Source organism: Erythrolamprus reginae, chromosome 2, assembly GCF_031021105.1.
Source record: "Erythrolamprus reginae isolate rEryReg1 chromosome 2, rEryReg1.hap1, whole genome shotgun sequence".
Taxonomy (NCBI): Eukaryota; Metazoa; Chordata; class Lepidosauria; order Squamata; family Dipsadidae; genus Erythrolamprus; species Erythrolamprus reginae.
In genome coordinates, this window is record NC_091951.1 from 115,778,606 (window position 1) to 115,794,277 (window position 15,672).

At 43.6% G+C, this 15,672-nt stretch overlaps 1 protein-coding gene across 1 annotated transcript in view; it reads left to right on the forward strand.

Annotated features, from left to right (window-relative positions):
• The window catches only part of VDAC1 (voltage dependent anion channel 1), a 42,039-nt gene that overhangs the window by 15,654 nt on the left and 10,713 nt on the right, over window positions 1-15,672 (forward strand). Inside the window, exons 3-7 of the mRNA XM_070739262.1 lie at window positions 5,736-5,785; window positions 6,209-6,361; window positions 6,457-6,509; window positions 9,985-10,212; window positions 15,492-15,642. Of these exons, the coding sequence (XP_070595363.1) occupies window positions 5,736-5,785; window positions 6,209-6,361; window positions 6,457-6,509; window positions 9,985-10,212; window positions 15,492-15,642 (635 nt within the window). The remainder of the gene's footprint in view (window positions 1-5,735; window positions 5,786-6,208; window positions 6,362-6,456; window positions 6,510-9,984; window positions 10,213-15,491; window positions 15,643-15,672) is intronic.

Here is a 15,672-nt window from a genome sequence, read left to right on the forward strand (position 1 = left end):
TGTGATAGCTCGTTCAACATTCTAACACCTTCCCTTCGATCTTTTTTCTTCAAAAGTAGTAAGATTTGTTTTATCATTATTATTTACTTGCACTAATAGCGCCAGCCGTTTGCGGCTCGGCTTTTTTCCTTTGGAGAAGTTGCGGTTTCGTTTTCCCCCGGCGGTTTTGCCGGATACGATCCCCGCGGCCGCTTGTGGATTCTTCTAATCCTTTGGCCTGGAGGTCCTGGTGCAAGTATTAATCTATTGATTTATTGATTATTTATTGTATACAAAATATTTAAGGGCTTAAGAAATACCTCCTGCGGAGTGAGACGCCTTCTAGTCTCCTGGACTTAGTCGATCGCTTCCCCTTTAAGAAATATTACGGAGCGATTTTTTCGGCGCGAAGGCCTTCGCGCCCTTTTTAAATCTAGGCCTCTCGTGTTGGCCTCCTGCCAGCCGCGTAGGCCTCAGTCCACCGCGTGGATCCCGGAGCGGGCCTTGGGGGTCCCAGGCTAAATTCTCCACCGGCTAAGCCTCCAACCAGAGTGCCTTGGTTTACTTAATTATAAAGTTTAGGGAGGCTGGCCCCGCTGGATTTGGGGGCACGAACTCTGGGTTTGCCCAGATTGTCCTCAAGTTTCAGCAGCTTCGAGGCCTCGAAGCAGGATCCATTCCTCTTGGGAAGTCCTTGAAATTCTTCTCCTTATTATTCAGTTATTGGCTCAGCCTTGTCTTCTGTTAATTGTCAGACTATGGCTACCTTTCCCAAGAGAGGCACAACTAAAGGTCCCAGAGAGGCCAGGCCTACAGGCGATGAGATTACTAGTATCCCCCAGGCCTCTTCCTCCTCTTCTCCAGGGGCCCGCCCCTCGACCAAGGTCACCAGGGCCGAGAAGAGAAGGGACCTAGCCCTACAAAAAATTCATGACAAATCAGCAAAACGTTTGAAAGTGCAGGCCCAAGTAATCAGTAGTCAAGACCCCCCAGAGGCTTCTAGTCTACCTCCTTCTGGGGTCCCTGTGTTATCTCTGGATGAGCCAAACCTAGACAGACCCCAACCTAACCTATGGGGCATAGGTCCAGAGGAACCAGATATTATTGAAGATTCCCCCCAGCCAGGATCCTCCCAGGCCTTTAGGGATTCTTCTGCCATTTCTGCTGATATTTCCAGTTTACCTCCTGAGTTCCAATCTATTTTTGCTGTGTTGTCCAAAGCCATTGATGCCAAACTCTCCACCATCAATGAGCTTCCCTTACCTCCTCCTCCTTCTCGTCCCTCCCGCCCCTTGGGTTCTTCCCCAGCGGTCAGAGCTCCTATTCAGGATGATTCAGATTCCTCCCAGGACGAATATGAGGATATGGAGGATGATGAGGATCCTTTTCAAGGCTTATCAGATGATGAGGAATCCCAAATAAAGGTTCCTTCTCCAATTACTATTTTTCCTTCTCAATTATTCAAATCTCTCCTCCTCAAAGCTAGAATTTCTACGGGATTAGCGGCCCAGGAGAAACAAGCCTCCACTTCCACTGATCCCCCGGAGGAGAATTTACCCTACTTCACAGAGGAACAGGAGGATAACGAGGTAATTCCTATGCCTAAATTGTTTAAAGATGCTTTACTCAAACAGTGGGAATTTCCAGCCTCTGGCCTTAATCCCTCCACCAAGGACAGAAAGTTGTACAAACTTTCCTCTTCCTATGAAGAGCTTCTATCCTTTCCCAAACCGGATGAACCTGTCAAGATCCTTCACTCGGCAGCGGCTGTGCCAGGCGAGGCGGAGGAAGTCCTCCGCCCAGAGGACAAGCGCATTGAGCAAATGCTCAAAAGAGGATTCACCGCTGATTCCTGGGCCATTAAAAGTTCTGCAGCGGCTTCCTTTTTCTCCAGAGCCATGCTGCTGTGGCTTCGCCAACTTCAACAGCATATTCCTCCCGATGACTTGAGAGGTCAACAAGACTTCAACAAGGTCTTTGCAGCTGCCCAGTACGTGGCTGATGCCACCTTGCAATCTACTAGATTTTCTGCTAAGTCTATTGCAGCTTCTACAACGGCAAGAAGACTCCTATGGATTCGCCCTTGGCAAGCGGGAGTTCGCCAGAAGTGGCAGTTATCCCAGGGTCCCTTAAAGCGCGACCTTCTCTTCGGTGATCTTCTGGATCCACTCCTCACGGAAACCACGGATAAGAAGAAAGTTTTGGGTCCAACCACAAAAAAGGCTACCAAAACGCAGTCCTTTCGTCGCCCAGGGCGCCAGCAAGATCAAGCGGCTTCCTATCAGAGATCTTCAGGTCAGTATTCCCCCCGCTTTCGTTCCCAAGGTAGGAACTCCAGGGGTAGAGGGTTTCGCTTCCAAAGGGGAGCTTCCTCTAACAGGGCTTCAAAAAAACCTAGATGGTAATCTTCCCTCTATTCCCATAGGGGGTCGTCTAGCTCATTTCGCCTCTAATTGGCGTCTCACCTCCAAGGACCCCTGGGTCATTGACACTGTTCAAACAGGCCTTCTTTTAGAATTTATTTCTCCTCCCCCTAAACGTTTTATTTCCTGCCCTTCTCCCAGGTCCTCCTCAGATTGTAACCGTATGGAGGAGGCCATTTCTCATCTATTGTCCATCAGAGCCATTCAACCGGTCCCTTCCGGTCAGAAGGGCCTAGGTTTTTACTCCATCCTATTTATGGTTCCAAAGTCCTCCGGAGGTTGGAGAGCTATTTTGGATTTAAAGAAACTAAACCTATTCATCAAATATAGGAAGTTTAAGATGCACTCCTTATCTTCTATTTTGGCCGCCATTCACACGGGAGATTTCATGGTCTCCTTAGACCTCACTGAGGCCTACCTTCACATTCCTATAGCCAAATGCCACAGAAAATTTTTACGTTTTTCCTTTCAAGGCAGGCATTTCCAGTATAGGGCGATGCCATTTGGCCTTTCCTCGGCCCCTCGGGTCTTTACAAAGCTCTTGGGGTCCCTGGCGGCCTATATCCGGGCGTTTCCCATCCACATTTTATGTTATCTTGATGATATTTTGGTTCATGGGAACTCCCTAGAGAAAGTGAAAACTGACCTTTCTGTCACCATGTCAGTCCTTCAGGACCATGGATTTTCCATCAACTTTGATAAAAGTCACCTCCAACCTTCCACATCCATTTCTCACCTGGGATCCATTATTGATTCAGAATCCTCCCAGGTTTTTCTCTCTCCCGAGAGAAAACTCAGTATAGTGGAGTTAATTTCTAACATTTTATCTAATTCTTCAGTATCCATAGTAACTCTCTCTTCCCTTTTGGGGAAGATGGTGTCATGCATAGGCATCATTCCCTGGGCTCGCCTTCATGCTAGGGAACTCCAGTGGCTCCTGTTACCTTTTCAGAGATCGGGGCACAGCAACTCAAATCGGCGCATTGTCATCCCACTAAGTGTTCGCAGATCCTTCAAGTGGTGGAAGTCTCCGGCCATGGACAGAGGATCCCCGTTCAGGTGCCCGGATCAATTTGTCATCACCACAGATGCCAGTCTATCGGGATGGGGCGCCCACGCCCAGGGGATGATAGCCCAGGGCACGTGGTCCCCAGAGGAAGCTTCCAGGCCAATCAATTGGCTAGAGTTAAGAGCCGTTTCCCTGGCTCTGAAGCATTTCTCTCCTCGCATTCCCAACCGGCACGTTCTCATTCTCACCGACAACATTGCCACAAAAAGCCATATCTGCAGACAGGGGGGCACGAGATCCAAGGCTCTCATGAGGGAGGCCCTCAAGTTGGGCCTCTGGGCGGAAAAACATCTCCAGTCGCTCCTAGCCGATCACATCTCGGGGAGCCTCAACGTCCAGGCGGATTGGCTATCCCGAGCAACGATAGACCCAGGAGAGTGGAACCTCCACCAAGACCTGTTCCATCAAATCAGCCTCAGATTCGGCCTACCAATCCTGGATCTCTTCGCGACCAATGCGAACGCCCAACTCCCTCGCTTCTTTTCCAGATTTCCATCCCCGGGAGCGGAAGCAATCAATGCCCTCCGGAGTCCATGGCCTCCAGGCCTACTCTACGCATTTCCTCCAATTCCAATCCTCCCGGACGTGATTCACAAGGTCCTCACCGAGAGGGCCCGAGTAATCTTAATCGCCCCTCATTGGCCCCGCCGGCCCTGGTTCGCGGATCTCCAACAGCTGTCCGTCCAGGACCCTTGGCGACTCCCCGTTTCGGGGGATATGCTGCAGCAGGGGGCCTCTTTCCATCCAGACCCGGAGTGGTTCCACCTCACTGCCTGGCTGTTATCAGGAGAGACTTAGAACTGCGTGGTCATGACCCCGACTCAGTGGAGGTCATTTTAAAGGCCAGAAGGGGTTCGACCAATCGAATATACGACCACACGTGGTCCAAATTTCACCAGTGGTGTCTACAGGAAGGTCTTTCCCCTCTGTGCATCCCCATACACAGAATTATTTCCTTCCTTATGCAAGGCTTCCATAAAGGACTTTCCACCAGTACCCTCCAGCGTCATCTGGCTGCCATTTCATCTGTCCTAGGGGGCCTCCGCAGACAGCCTCTCCGAGCCTTCCCTGAAGTTCAGGAATTCCTCAAGGGCATAGCCAACCTCAGACCTTCCAAGGTCCACAGGTATCCATCCTGGGATTTGCCACGGGTTCTCCATTCCCTCACGCAGGCACCATACGAACCCCTAAAATCGGCGTCCCTCAGGTACTTATCCTTTAAGGTAGCATTCCTGGTGGCTATTACCTCTGCCCGACGCATTTCGGAGCTGGCTGCCCTCTCAATCAGACAGGACCTTTGTCAATTCCATCAGGACAAGGTAGTCTTGCGACTGGACCCCACCTTCTTACCCAAGGTTAGTTCCATGTTCCACAGATCTCAGGATATTGTCCTACCTTCCTTCTGCCTCCAACGAGACCATCCCTTGGCGATTAGATGGCACACCCTGGATCTCACCAGAGCGCTGAGAATCTATATCCAACGCACAGGACCCTTTCGGAGGTCAGAAGCACTTTTTATAGCCTATCATCCCAGAGTCATGGGGGCCAAAGTGTCTTCAACAGTAATAGGCCGTTGGATCAGAGGGACTATATCTAAGGCCTATGAGTCGGCCTCCCTCTCAGTTCCAAGGAACATCACAGCGCATTCCACCAGGAGCGCAGCCACCTCGGCCGCTTGGGCGACTCAAGCCCCGTTGGAGGAGGTCTGCAAAGCAGCCACTTGGGCCTCGCCAAATTCCTTCATCAGGCACTACAAGATTGATTCTTACGCTTCAGCGGACGCTGCCTTCGGCAGAAGGGTACTCCAATCCGTTATCTCACACGATAGCAATCTAATCCCACCCTAGGGACCATCTATTGGGTATGTCCCATGTGACTGCTGGACCCGCTCCTTCAGTACGGAGAATAGGCGTTGATTGCTTACCTGAACGCCTCTTCTCGTACGGTGAGCGGGTACAGCAGTCACTTCCCGCCCTTGTATGTGTCTTCTTTACCTTTCTATATCCTTCTTCCTCTAACAATGATAGTTGAACACTGCAGAGCTTCACAACTGAGCCTAGTCTATGGATTCGCGAATTCTGGGGAAGGGGCGGATCCGGCAAGCTTTTTTAATACTAGGCTCAGTTCCACCGGATTGGACATGAGCAACCCATGTGACTGCTGTACCCGCTCACCGTACGAGAAGAGGCGTTCAGGTAAGCAATCAACGCCTATTTTCTCTTGCCCTGCATGTTACTAATATTAGTCTAATTTTATTTGTTTAGGATTTGGTTTAATAAAATTGGATTTGAAAACAAAATCTGAAAATGGACTGGTGAGTAGGAAAAGCTGAGCATGCATTTTGTTATTTAAATATAAGCTTGAATTTTATCTCTTGACTATTCTGGAATTTAACTTGCATTTTACTATGTTATGATATTTTGGGTTTTTTTGTAATTATCCAATTTCCACAGAATCATGAATTGGGGTTATTCAAGATTGTGCCTTTCACCATGTCATTATTGTATGTGTTATAGTACATGGGTTTGGTAGGTGAGAGATGTTGATTGTTACTTACTTCCAATGACAAATGCTTATCATTTCTAGTGGTGTCAGAATTAGTGCAACTGACATATAAAAATCAAAATGAGATTCCCCCCCCCCCCATCATATAGATTATAACATTCTTCATAGCACAGAACATGGGTATCTCATCTAAGGTATCATTGTGAATAAAAATATTCTATTTCGATCTCAGGAATTTACAAGTTCAGGTTCTGCAAATACAGAAACAAGCAAAGTAACTGGAAGTTTGGAAACTAAGTACAGATGGAAAGAATATGGTTTGACTTTTACAGAAAAGTGGAACACGGACAATACATTAGGAACAGAAATAACTTTAGAAGACCAGGTAAATTACCATTTACTTGCAGAATATCTTAATTGATTAAATCTTTAAATAAACTGCTTTCAAACTAAATATTCAACTACTGGATTTCTTTTCAGCTGACACATGGACTAAAATTGACTTTTGATTCCTCATTCTCACCTAACACTGGGTAAGTAATGTACATTTTAACAATATAATAATATCATTTAATATTAATTACTTAGTTTATGGAAAATCTGGATTACAATATCTCTGTGTGTGTTTGCCTTCAATTTAATGTTGACTTCTAACAACTGCCTGGACAAATCCCTGAATTTTTCTTGGGAAGGTTTCAGTAGTATTTTGCAATTGCTTCCTTAGGGCTGAGAGATTGTGACATGCCAAAGATTATCCACCTGGCTTTGTGTTTAAGGAAGAAATAGAATTCACAATCTCTTGGTTTCTGGCCTGTGTCTTAACCATTACTGCAAACTGGTCCATATGTTTATCTATTGTTCTTTTATTAAATATTAAAAACATTGTTTAGAAGTGAGCCAGGCCCATTGCAGTAATACAAAACTTTATGAGGTGTACAGAGTCTTTTATTTTAGAATTTTTAAGCAGGAAGTTTTGCAAAATGACCAGTTTTGACCAGGAAACCTCATAGAGTTTGGAAGTGTTGTGAATATAAAAAAAAGAATGTTAGAAAAGCATTTCTGCAACTTCACACATTCCCAAAATTCTTAGCACTTCGCATTTTACACTTGGGGTGGGATGTTTCACGAAGGTCAGTGCTCAAAACTTGAATGAAATGTTTTGCATACCCACAGTAGCTATATATAGCTATAATAAGCAGAGTAGAATCATATGGGACAGTGATGGTTAACCTGTTTGGTGCTGAGTGCCCAAAGCACAGGCACACATGTGCCAAGGCATGTGTGCATGCCCCAATCCCCCAAATACAATGCAAGTGCTCCCTGCATATGCATCCACAGCCCCCACAGATGCACCCCATCCCTCCTGCACATGTACCCCTGTGCCCCATTTTGGCTTCCAGGTTGGTGCAAGAGGCCTTCCCGGGCCAAAATGGTGGGGGGGGGCTTGTGGGTGCTCCCCCAACTGACTATGGCTTCCAGGTTGGTGCGGGCAGCAAACATGGAGGGGAAATGTAGGGTGCATGGCAGGAAATCTGCGGAGATTGGGAAAGGCACAGGCGGACGAAATGGAGGTGAAAGGGCACAATGGGGAAATCTGTAGAGATCAGGGAATGCCTGCACTGGCTGTCGATCGGTTTCCCGTCACAATTCAAAGTGTTGGTAATGACCTTTAAAGCCCTACATGGCATTGGGTCAGAATACATCTGGAACCGCCTTCTACCGCACGAATCCCAGCGGTCGATAAGGTCCCACAGAGTTGTCCTTCTCCGGGTCCCGTCGACCAAACAATGTCATTTGGCGGGCCCCAGGGGAAGAGCTTTCTCTGTGGCGGCCCGGCCCTCTGGAACTAACTCCCCCCAGAGATTAGAACGGCCCCCACCCTCCTTGTCTTTCGCAAATTACTTAAGACCCACCTTTGTCACCAGGCATGGGGGAGTTAAGTTATCCTTTTCCCCTAGGCTACTACAAGTTATGCATGGTATGTTTGTGTGTATGGTTTTTTTATAATAAGGTTTTTTTAGTTGTTTTTATTAATTGGATTGTTCATGTTGTTTTACCACTGTTGTTAGCTGCCCCGAGTCTGCGGAGAGGGGCAGCATACAAATCCAATAAATAATAATAATAATAATAATAATAATAATAATAATAATAATGATGATGATGATGCATGGGTGACAGAAATGGAGGAGAAAGGTAGGGTGTGCTGGGAGGAATCTGTGGAGATTAGGGAAGGCACAGGTGGAAGAAATGTAGGAGAAAGGTAGGGCATGCTGGGGGAAATCTGCAGAAATCAGGGAAGGCACAAGCAGAAGAAATGTAGGAAAAAGGTAGGGCGCGATGGGGAGAATCTGAGGAGATCGGAGAAAGCCCTTCTTCACCACGCATGCACAGCAGAGACCAGAAGACCAGCTGGTCGGTGGGAGGCACCCATGCACACGCAGTGGAGCTGGGGTGGGGTGGCAACTGGCAGGCCTGCAGACAGGGCTTTGCATTCCACCTGTGGAATGCGTACCATAGGTTCACTATCATGCATATAGGATGAACAAATTTGGGAATGGGTGGTATATAAATGTCTTCCATTTATAAAGTAAAAATTGTACTATTTCAGACAAGAACTGACTCCTTCCATCTTCTAACACATTATATATATTAATTCCAGCTCTGAATTGTAATGCTGTTTAAAAATATTTAATATTTGAGTGTATTTCCCTTATTATTGCTAATTTCTGCCTATAATAAATAGATGTGCCAGAAGTTGACAGTGCAAGATTTCATTAATGCTATTGAACTGTTAGCTTCTTCCTTTCTGTATTATCAGCCATACTGTTTTGGAGGCTTATTTTCCTCAGGCTTGATTTGTAAACCAAATTGTTATAGATTGTACAATGTATGGGGGAAATAGTTATTTTCTCCAATTGTTTTTGCCGTTTTAAAGAAACGTTAGGTTTTTCATAAAGTTTGTTAGCCAAACAAGCTTCTATCGGACTGCTTACTTTTGGGGATTTTTTGGGGGGGGGGGTGGTTGTTAGGAAATTTCTATTACAGCCTTTTTGAGTTGTTTTTGGACATCTATTAAGAGTTTGGAAATGGGAAGAATGGATTAGAAAGCACATAGAAAAGTGACCAAGTAGCAGGAATGGGAGGGATGAGAAGAGTAACAAGTAGCTGCCCTTAACCTTTCCTCTTTCTGCAATATCATTCTGCTTTTAGAGCAGGAAGATACATTCTTGCATATAAAGGTATACCATCCCAGTTTCTACCCAATACTCTAAAAGAATGTCCAGAAGTCATAGAATCTCAAGGACAGGAGCCTGAAATCTTTGAATTGTTTTGGATCATAAGAACTCCCTCTACAGTGTTGATGGCATCCTCTCTCAACCTGCCATCTTCTGCCGTAACCAATACATCTGCTCTGCTCAATTCTCAGGTTCATCTATTACTTGCCTGCCCTCTTAGTTTATTTCCTTTCACTTATTTCTTCATTTCTATCCATGATTACAAAATGCTTTGTTCTATGCTAAACTGTTTGAAGATCCATTTTATCAAACCATTGTATCTCTCTTATCTAAATTAGAGTAAGTCATTTGGGTTACACAATAATATATTATTTTATTGCTAGCAATGGTATATATATATATACCATTTACTTGACTGTCATATTTTGCTTTCCATAACACCAGGACATTTTTATAACCCATTCTTGGCTTGAGAACTATATATAGTTCTATATATAGCCTATATATAGTTCTCAAGCCAAGAATGGGTTATAAAAATGTCCTGGTGTTATGGAAAGCAAAATCTGACAGTCAAGTAAACTTTGTAGGATGTTGATGGCAGCTGGTAAGTAGAGTAATTATACATTTTTACTTGGTCTATTTCCTATGCTCTTTGTTTGCTATGTTCTTGAGATCAGAACAAAATGTATGTTATCATCCTCCTTTGCAACTAATAAGAGATTCCCTGAACATTTTAAAAAATAGCAATACAATATGTTGTTTTCCCATTTAGAAAGAAGAATGCTAAAATCAAGTCTGGATACAAGCGGGAAAATATCAATGTGGGCTGTGATATGGATTTTGATATTGCGGGTCCTTCAGTACGTGGTGCCTTTGTCGTTGGCTATGAAGGCTGGCTGGCTGGCTACCAAATGACTTTTGAGACAACAAAAACCAGAATAACTCAGAGTAACTTTGCTGTTGGCTATAAAACTGATGAGTTTCAACTTCACACTAATGTGTAAGTACTGATAATATTGTAGCTGAATGAAAATTTATAACCAAAAGAAAAAGCTTGGGGAAAATGAAGAAATTATTTTCAGTATATTTTTACATTAAAAAAATTCTGAGAGAAAGATAAATGTATTTTGGATATTCTAAATACAAGTTTTGAAAGGACAAATTTTGTAGATGTGTGTGTACTGCATAGTTTTCCTTATAAGGAGCAATTTTGGAGAGACGGGATGGAGAACCTTTTTCCTACCTTCCATCCCACCAATATTTATTTATTTATTTATTAGATTTCTATGCCGCCCTTCTCGAAGCGACTCAGAGTGGCCTACAACATTGTAAATAAACATAATATACATGAGAAATCTAATTATTTAAAAGACATATACAAAGTTAGTGAAAAATCTAAAACCACTTACGCAAAAATCTAAAACCACTTACCACTTATGAATCCACATTCATACTATTCAATCATTCATATCGGCCGGGGACAATCCCGTAACTCATGTAATTCAATATTGCTGAAGTATAATTTCCAGAGTTCCATACTATTGCCTTGGTAGAACTATTGGTATATCTGAACTTCAGGTAACAACTAGAGGGTCACATTTTGCTTACCCTGTTTTATGATCTTACTACTACTAGTACTTTCTGAATGCATAATAATGATGTATACAATATAATATCCGTATATAATACACTAGGAATAAACAATATTTTAGACCATAATGTGACCCCTTGCCACTGGATATATACTTCCTGGGGTTTATAGAAAACAAAATCTAAAAGATTTGGGGGGATATACTGTACGTTCCTATCTCAAGCAGTAGAGCAGCAGTTTTAAAACATTTTGTGGTTGAAAGTAACCTGAATATTGTTTTGAGTCTCAGTAAGAAATTGAGTTAAGAAACCATTTTTGATTCAATGTTAACAGTATCAAAATAATACCATATTGTGAAAATCATTATCCAAAGATAGGGTCTTGCTGACATAATTAGAACTTTGAGAACTGATTTTTTTTTATTGTCAGGAAAATCATGTAAGGGTAATAGCAATAACATTTAGACCTATATATCGCTTCATAGTGCTCTACAGCCCTCTCTAAGTGGTTTACAGAAAGAAAACACATTGCCCCCAACAATCTGGGTCCTCATTTTACTGACCTTGGAAGGATGGAACGCTGAGTCAACCTTGAGCCTACTGAGATTTGATCTGCCAAACTGCTGGCAGCCGGTGATCAGCAGAAATAGCTTGCACTGCACCATCGAGGCTCTTCATTCTTTGCTGCCCCACAGTCTTCTATCAGAATGAAGCTGTGCTATATGAATAAAGAAGTACTACAGCACAGATGGAAGGAGAAGATCTCATTGTCAATGAGTGTGATGTTGTTGTTCTAATCTTTCACTTTAGGAACAAGAATCTTGTTCACTTTAGGAACAAGAACCATAAAATAATAGCAATTGAGTGCTTTACTGCCCTCTCTAATCTGTTTACAAAATCAGCTTATTGCCCCCAACAATCTGGATCCCCATTTTACCCATCTCAGAAAGATGGAAGGGTGAGTCAACCTTAAGCCTGTGGTGAGATTTGAACTGCTGAATTACAGCTAACAGTTAGCTGAAGTAGCCTGCAGTGCTGCACTCTAACCACTGTGCCACCCCAACCCTAATGTACACGGAATGGGACTTTTAGCCTCCTCCACTTCGCCAAACTTGTTCCGTTCCCAGCCTTCCGTGTCCCAGCCATTGGTTGCTGCCTTTTCTCCTTGGCCCTAAAAGTCCTAGTCCCAATGTACAGCATCAGAGTAACCATTAAAAAGTTCCTGGTCACTGCAGCTGATGCATGAGATAGATGCTTCATGAAGGAATAACAGTACAGTGGTACCTCGTCTTACGTATGCCTCATCCAATGAACTTTTCGCAATACGAACCCGGTGTTTAAGATTTTTTTGCCTTTTCTTCTGAACTATTTTCACCTTACGAACCAAAGCCGCCGTCGCTGGGATGCCCCCCCTCCGGACTTCTGTTGCCAGCTGAAGGCTCCCCTCGCTGGGAAACTCCACCTCCAGACTTCCGCTGCCAGCGAAGCACCCATTTTTCTGCTGCTGGGATTCTCCTGAGGCTCCCCTCAATGGGAAACCCCACCTCCAGAGTTCCGTGTTTTTGCAATGCTGCAATTTCTCTGAGGCTCCCTTCGCTGGGATTCCATTTTTGCCTGCACTGCTTTGAATCCCAGCGAGGGGAACCTCAGGGAAATCGCAGCATCGCAAAAACACAGAAGTCCCCAGGGAGGGGAGCCTCAGGGCAATCCCAGCAGCGCAAGAACGGGTGCTTCGGCTGGCAACATAAGTCCAGGGGCGGGGATTCCGAGTGGCGTAAGGCAAAAGGGGTGAGTTTTGGGCTTGCACACATTATTCGCTTTTACATTGATTCCTATGGGAAACATTGTTTCATCTTACAAACTTTTCACCTTACGAACCTCATCACGGAACGAATTAAGTTCATAAGACGAGGTACCACTGTACATATATTTTGTATTCTTCTGTATTAAAAAAAATAATCCCTAAAATCATCTGGAGTTCATAAGCATGGGACTAAGCTGATCAGCTGTTTTATTTTTAAAAATAATAGCTCAAATGATTTCCCACTTTAAGAAGCTTTCAAGCTATTAGGTAAGGATTTTCAATAGTTTTACTGAATTTTGATGTTTTTACAAATTGTTTGCAATCTTACTGACCAAGTATTGCAAAAGTAAGCAGGGTTGGACATTTAGTATTTTATTAAGAAATCCCATGGTTTTAAGGTTCATAAGGGAAGTCAACAAAATGTCTGGGGAAAAAAGGCAAGTGGTTGCCAAGAAAACATAGAGAGCCGGGGTGGCGCAGCAGGTAGAGTGCTGTACTGCAGGCCACTGAAGCTGACTGTAGATCTGAAGGTCAGTGGTTCAAATCTCATCACCGGGTCAAGGTTGACTCAACCTTCCGAGGTTAGTAAAATGGGGACCCAGATTGTGGGGGCAATAGCCTAGGTCTGTTAAAAAGTGCTATTGCTAACATGTTGTAAGCCGCCCTGAGTCTAAGGAGAAGGGCGGCATAAAAATCTAATAGATAGATAGATAGATAGATAGATAGATGGATAGATGGATGGATGGATGGATGGATGGATGGATGGATGGATGGATGGATGGATGGATGGATGGATAGATAGACAGACAGACAGACAGACAGACAGACAGACAGACAGACAGACATAATCAAATCTATGAAATCATCAGGAGTCAAGCTGAACTGATGGTGGAGAAATTATTAGGATAAATGTACACAGTTTTTCTGTTTTTGGTTTTTATCTAAACATGTATTGCATTCTGAAAGTAGAACATACTTTTTAGAATAAACTGAAAACCAAATAATTAAACAAAAGAGAATAGAGTTAAGTTTGGATCATGATCCACTTGCATTGATCTACAAAAGCACTGCCAGTAATCCCTGGAAGGTATAAAATAAATAATCTCGGGAGATCATCAAATCTTATCCGAATTTGGCTTTCTTATTCATATCTTGCAAGGTTTGATAGGAACATATCCTGAGATTTCGGTAATCAATTAAATGAATTTCATTTGGTGTTTGACACTTGCTGTGGAGTCTTCAAGCAATTGTGTAGTGGCCTGCATAAGCAAAAAGGTGGAAAAGGACTGATAGAAAAGCAGGATGAATGGTACTCAGTGAGATTTAGTTCTACGTCATATTTCTGTACTTAGATCACTTTTATTTCTAGAATTAGTGCCCTAAATGTACTTTAAAAAATAATAATTTGAAGGTCACTGAAAAACCCTGACTATGTTCCATTCTCTGGAACCCAATAGATTCCAAAGTACACAAGAAAAGGAATTAATTCAAATTCTCTTGCTACTCTTGCTTTACAAGTAGTTCTCAACTTACTACCACAACTGAGCACAACATTTCTGTCTGTAAGCAAGACAGTTAAAGGATTTTTACCCCATTTTACGACCTTCCTTGTTAAATGAACCACTGCAATAGTTAAGTGAATTCTGGCCTTCTCCATTGGCTTTGCTTGTCAGAGGGTTGCAAGAGGTGATCACACGACCACGAGATATGACAACAGTCATAAAAATATGTCAGTTGTCAAGCCTCTGAATTTTGATCACAAGACCATAGGGATGTTGTAACAGTCATGTATGAAAAACAGTCATAAGTCACATTTTTTAGTGTTAGTGCCGTTATAACTTTGAATGATCACTAAACATATGGTTGTAAGTTGAGGACTAGCTGTACTCATATTGAATATTCATCTGTTTTTACTCACATGTGTTCATTAGCTATAAAAATGCAGAAAATACATCTAAAGTTGTACCTCTACTTACGAACTTAATTCATTCTGTGACCAGGTTCTTATGTAGAAAAGTTTGTAAGAAGAAGCAATTTTTCCAATAGGAATCAATGTAAAAGCAAATAATGTGTGCGATTGGGGAAACCACAGGAAGGGTGGAGGCCCTGTTTCCTCCCAGGAGATTCCTAGAGAGGCCCTATGGAGGCTTCTCCCTGCCTTTTCCGGCCCTGTTTCCTCCCAGGAGATTCCTGGAGAGGCCCCACAGAGGCTTCTTCCTGCCTTTTCCGGCCCTGTTTCCTCCCAGGAGATTCCTAGAGAGGCCCCACAGGGACTTCTCTCCACCTTTTCCAACCCTGTTTCCTCCCAGGGGATTCCTAGAGAGGCCCCACAAAGGCTTCTCCCTGCCTTTTCCGCCCCTGTTTTCTCCCAGGAGATTCCTAAAGAGGCCCCATGGTGGCTTCTTCCCACCTTTTCCAGCCCTGTTTCCTCCAGGAGATTCCTAGAGAGGTCCCACAGAGGCTTCTCTCCACCTTTTCTGGCCCTGTTTCCTCCTAGGAGATTCCTAGAGAGGCCCCACAGGGGCTTCTCCCCGCTTCTCCCCGCTTTTCCCGGCCCTGTTTTCTCCCAGGAGAAAACAGGGTTTGTAAGTGGAAAATGGTTCTTGAGAAGAGGCAAAAAAATATTGAACACCCAGTTCTTATCTAGAAAAGTTTGTAAGTAGAGGTGTTTGTAGGTAGAAGTAGCGCTGTAATTGTTACTGCATTGGGGACATGGGGTGGTTGGGCCCCTGGGATATTTTTCTTTGCATTGGGAAGGATTGTGCAAATCTTTCTGTAACTTAAAGTATAGTAAGATTTTAAAGTGTTTTAAAATATCTTTCAAAACTAATCTATATTTTTATGAATAAGATTCTCATGACATGTAACATTTGAAACTATTATAGAAATGATGGCACTGAATTTGGAGGCTCCATTTATCAGAAGGTGAATGATAAATTAGAAACTGCTGTCAATCTTGCTTGGACAGCTGGAAACAGCAACACCCGCTTTGGAATAGCAGCCAAATATCAGATTGATACAGATGCATCTTTTTCTGTAAGTAGAATTTGATTCCATGACAATAAT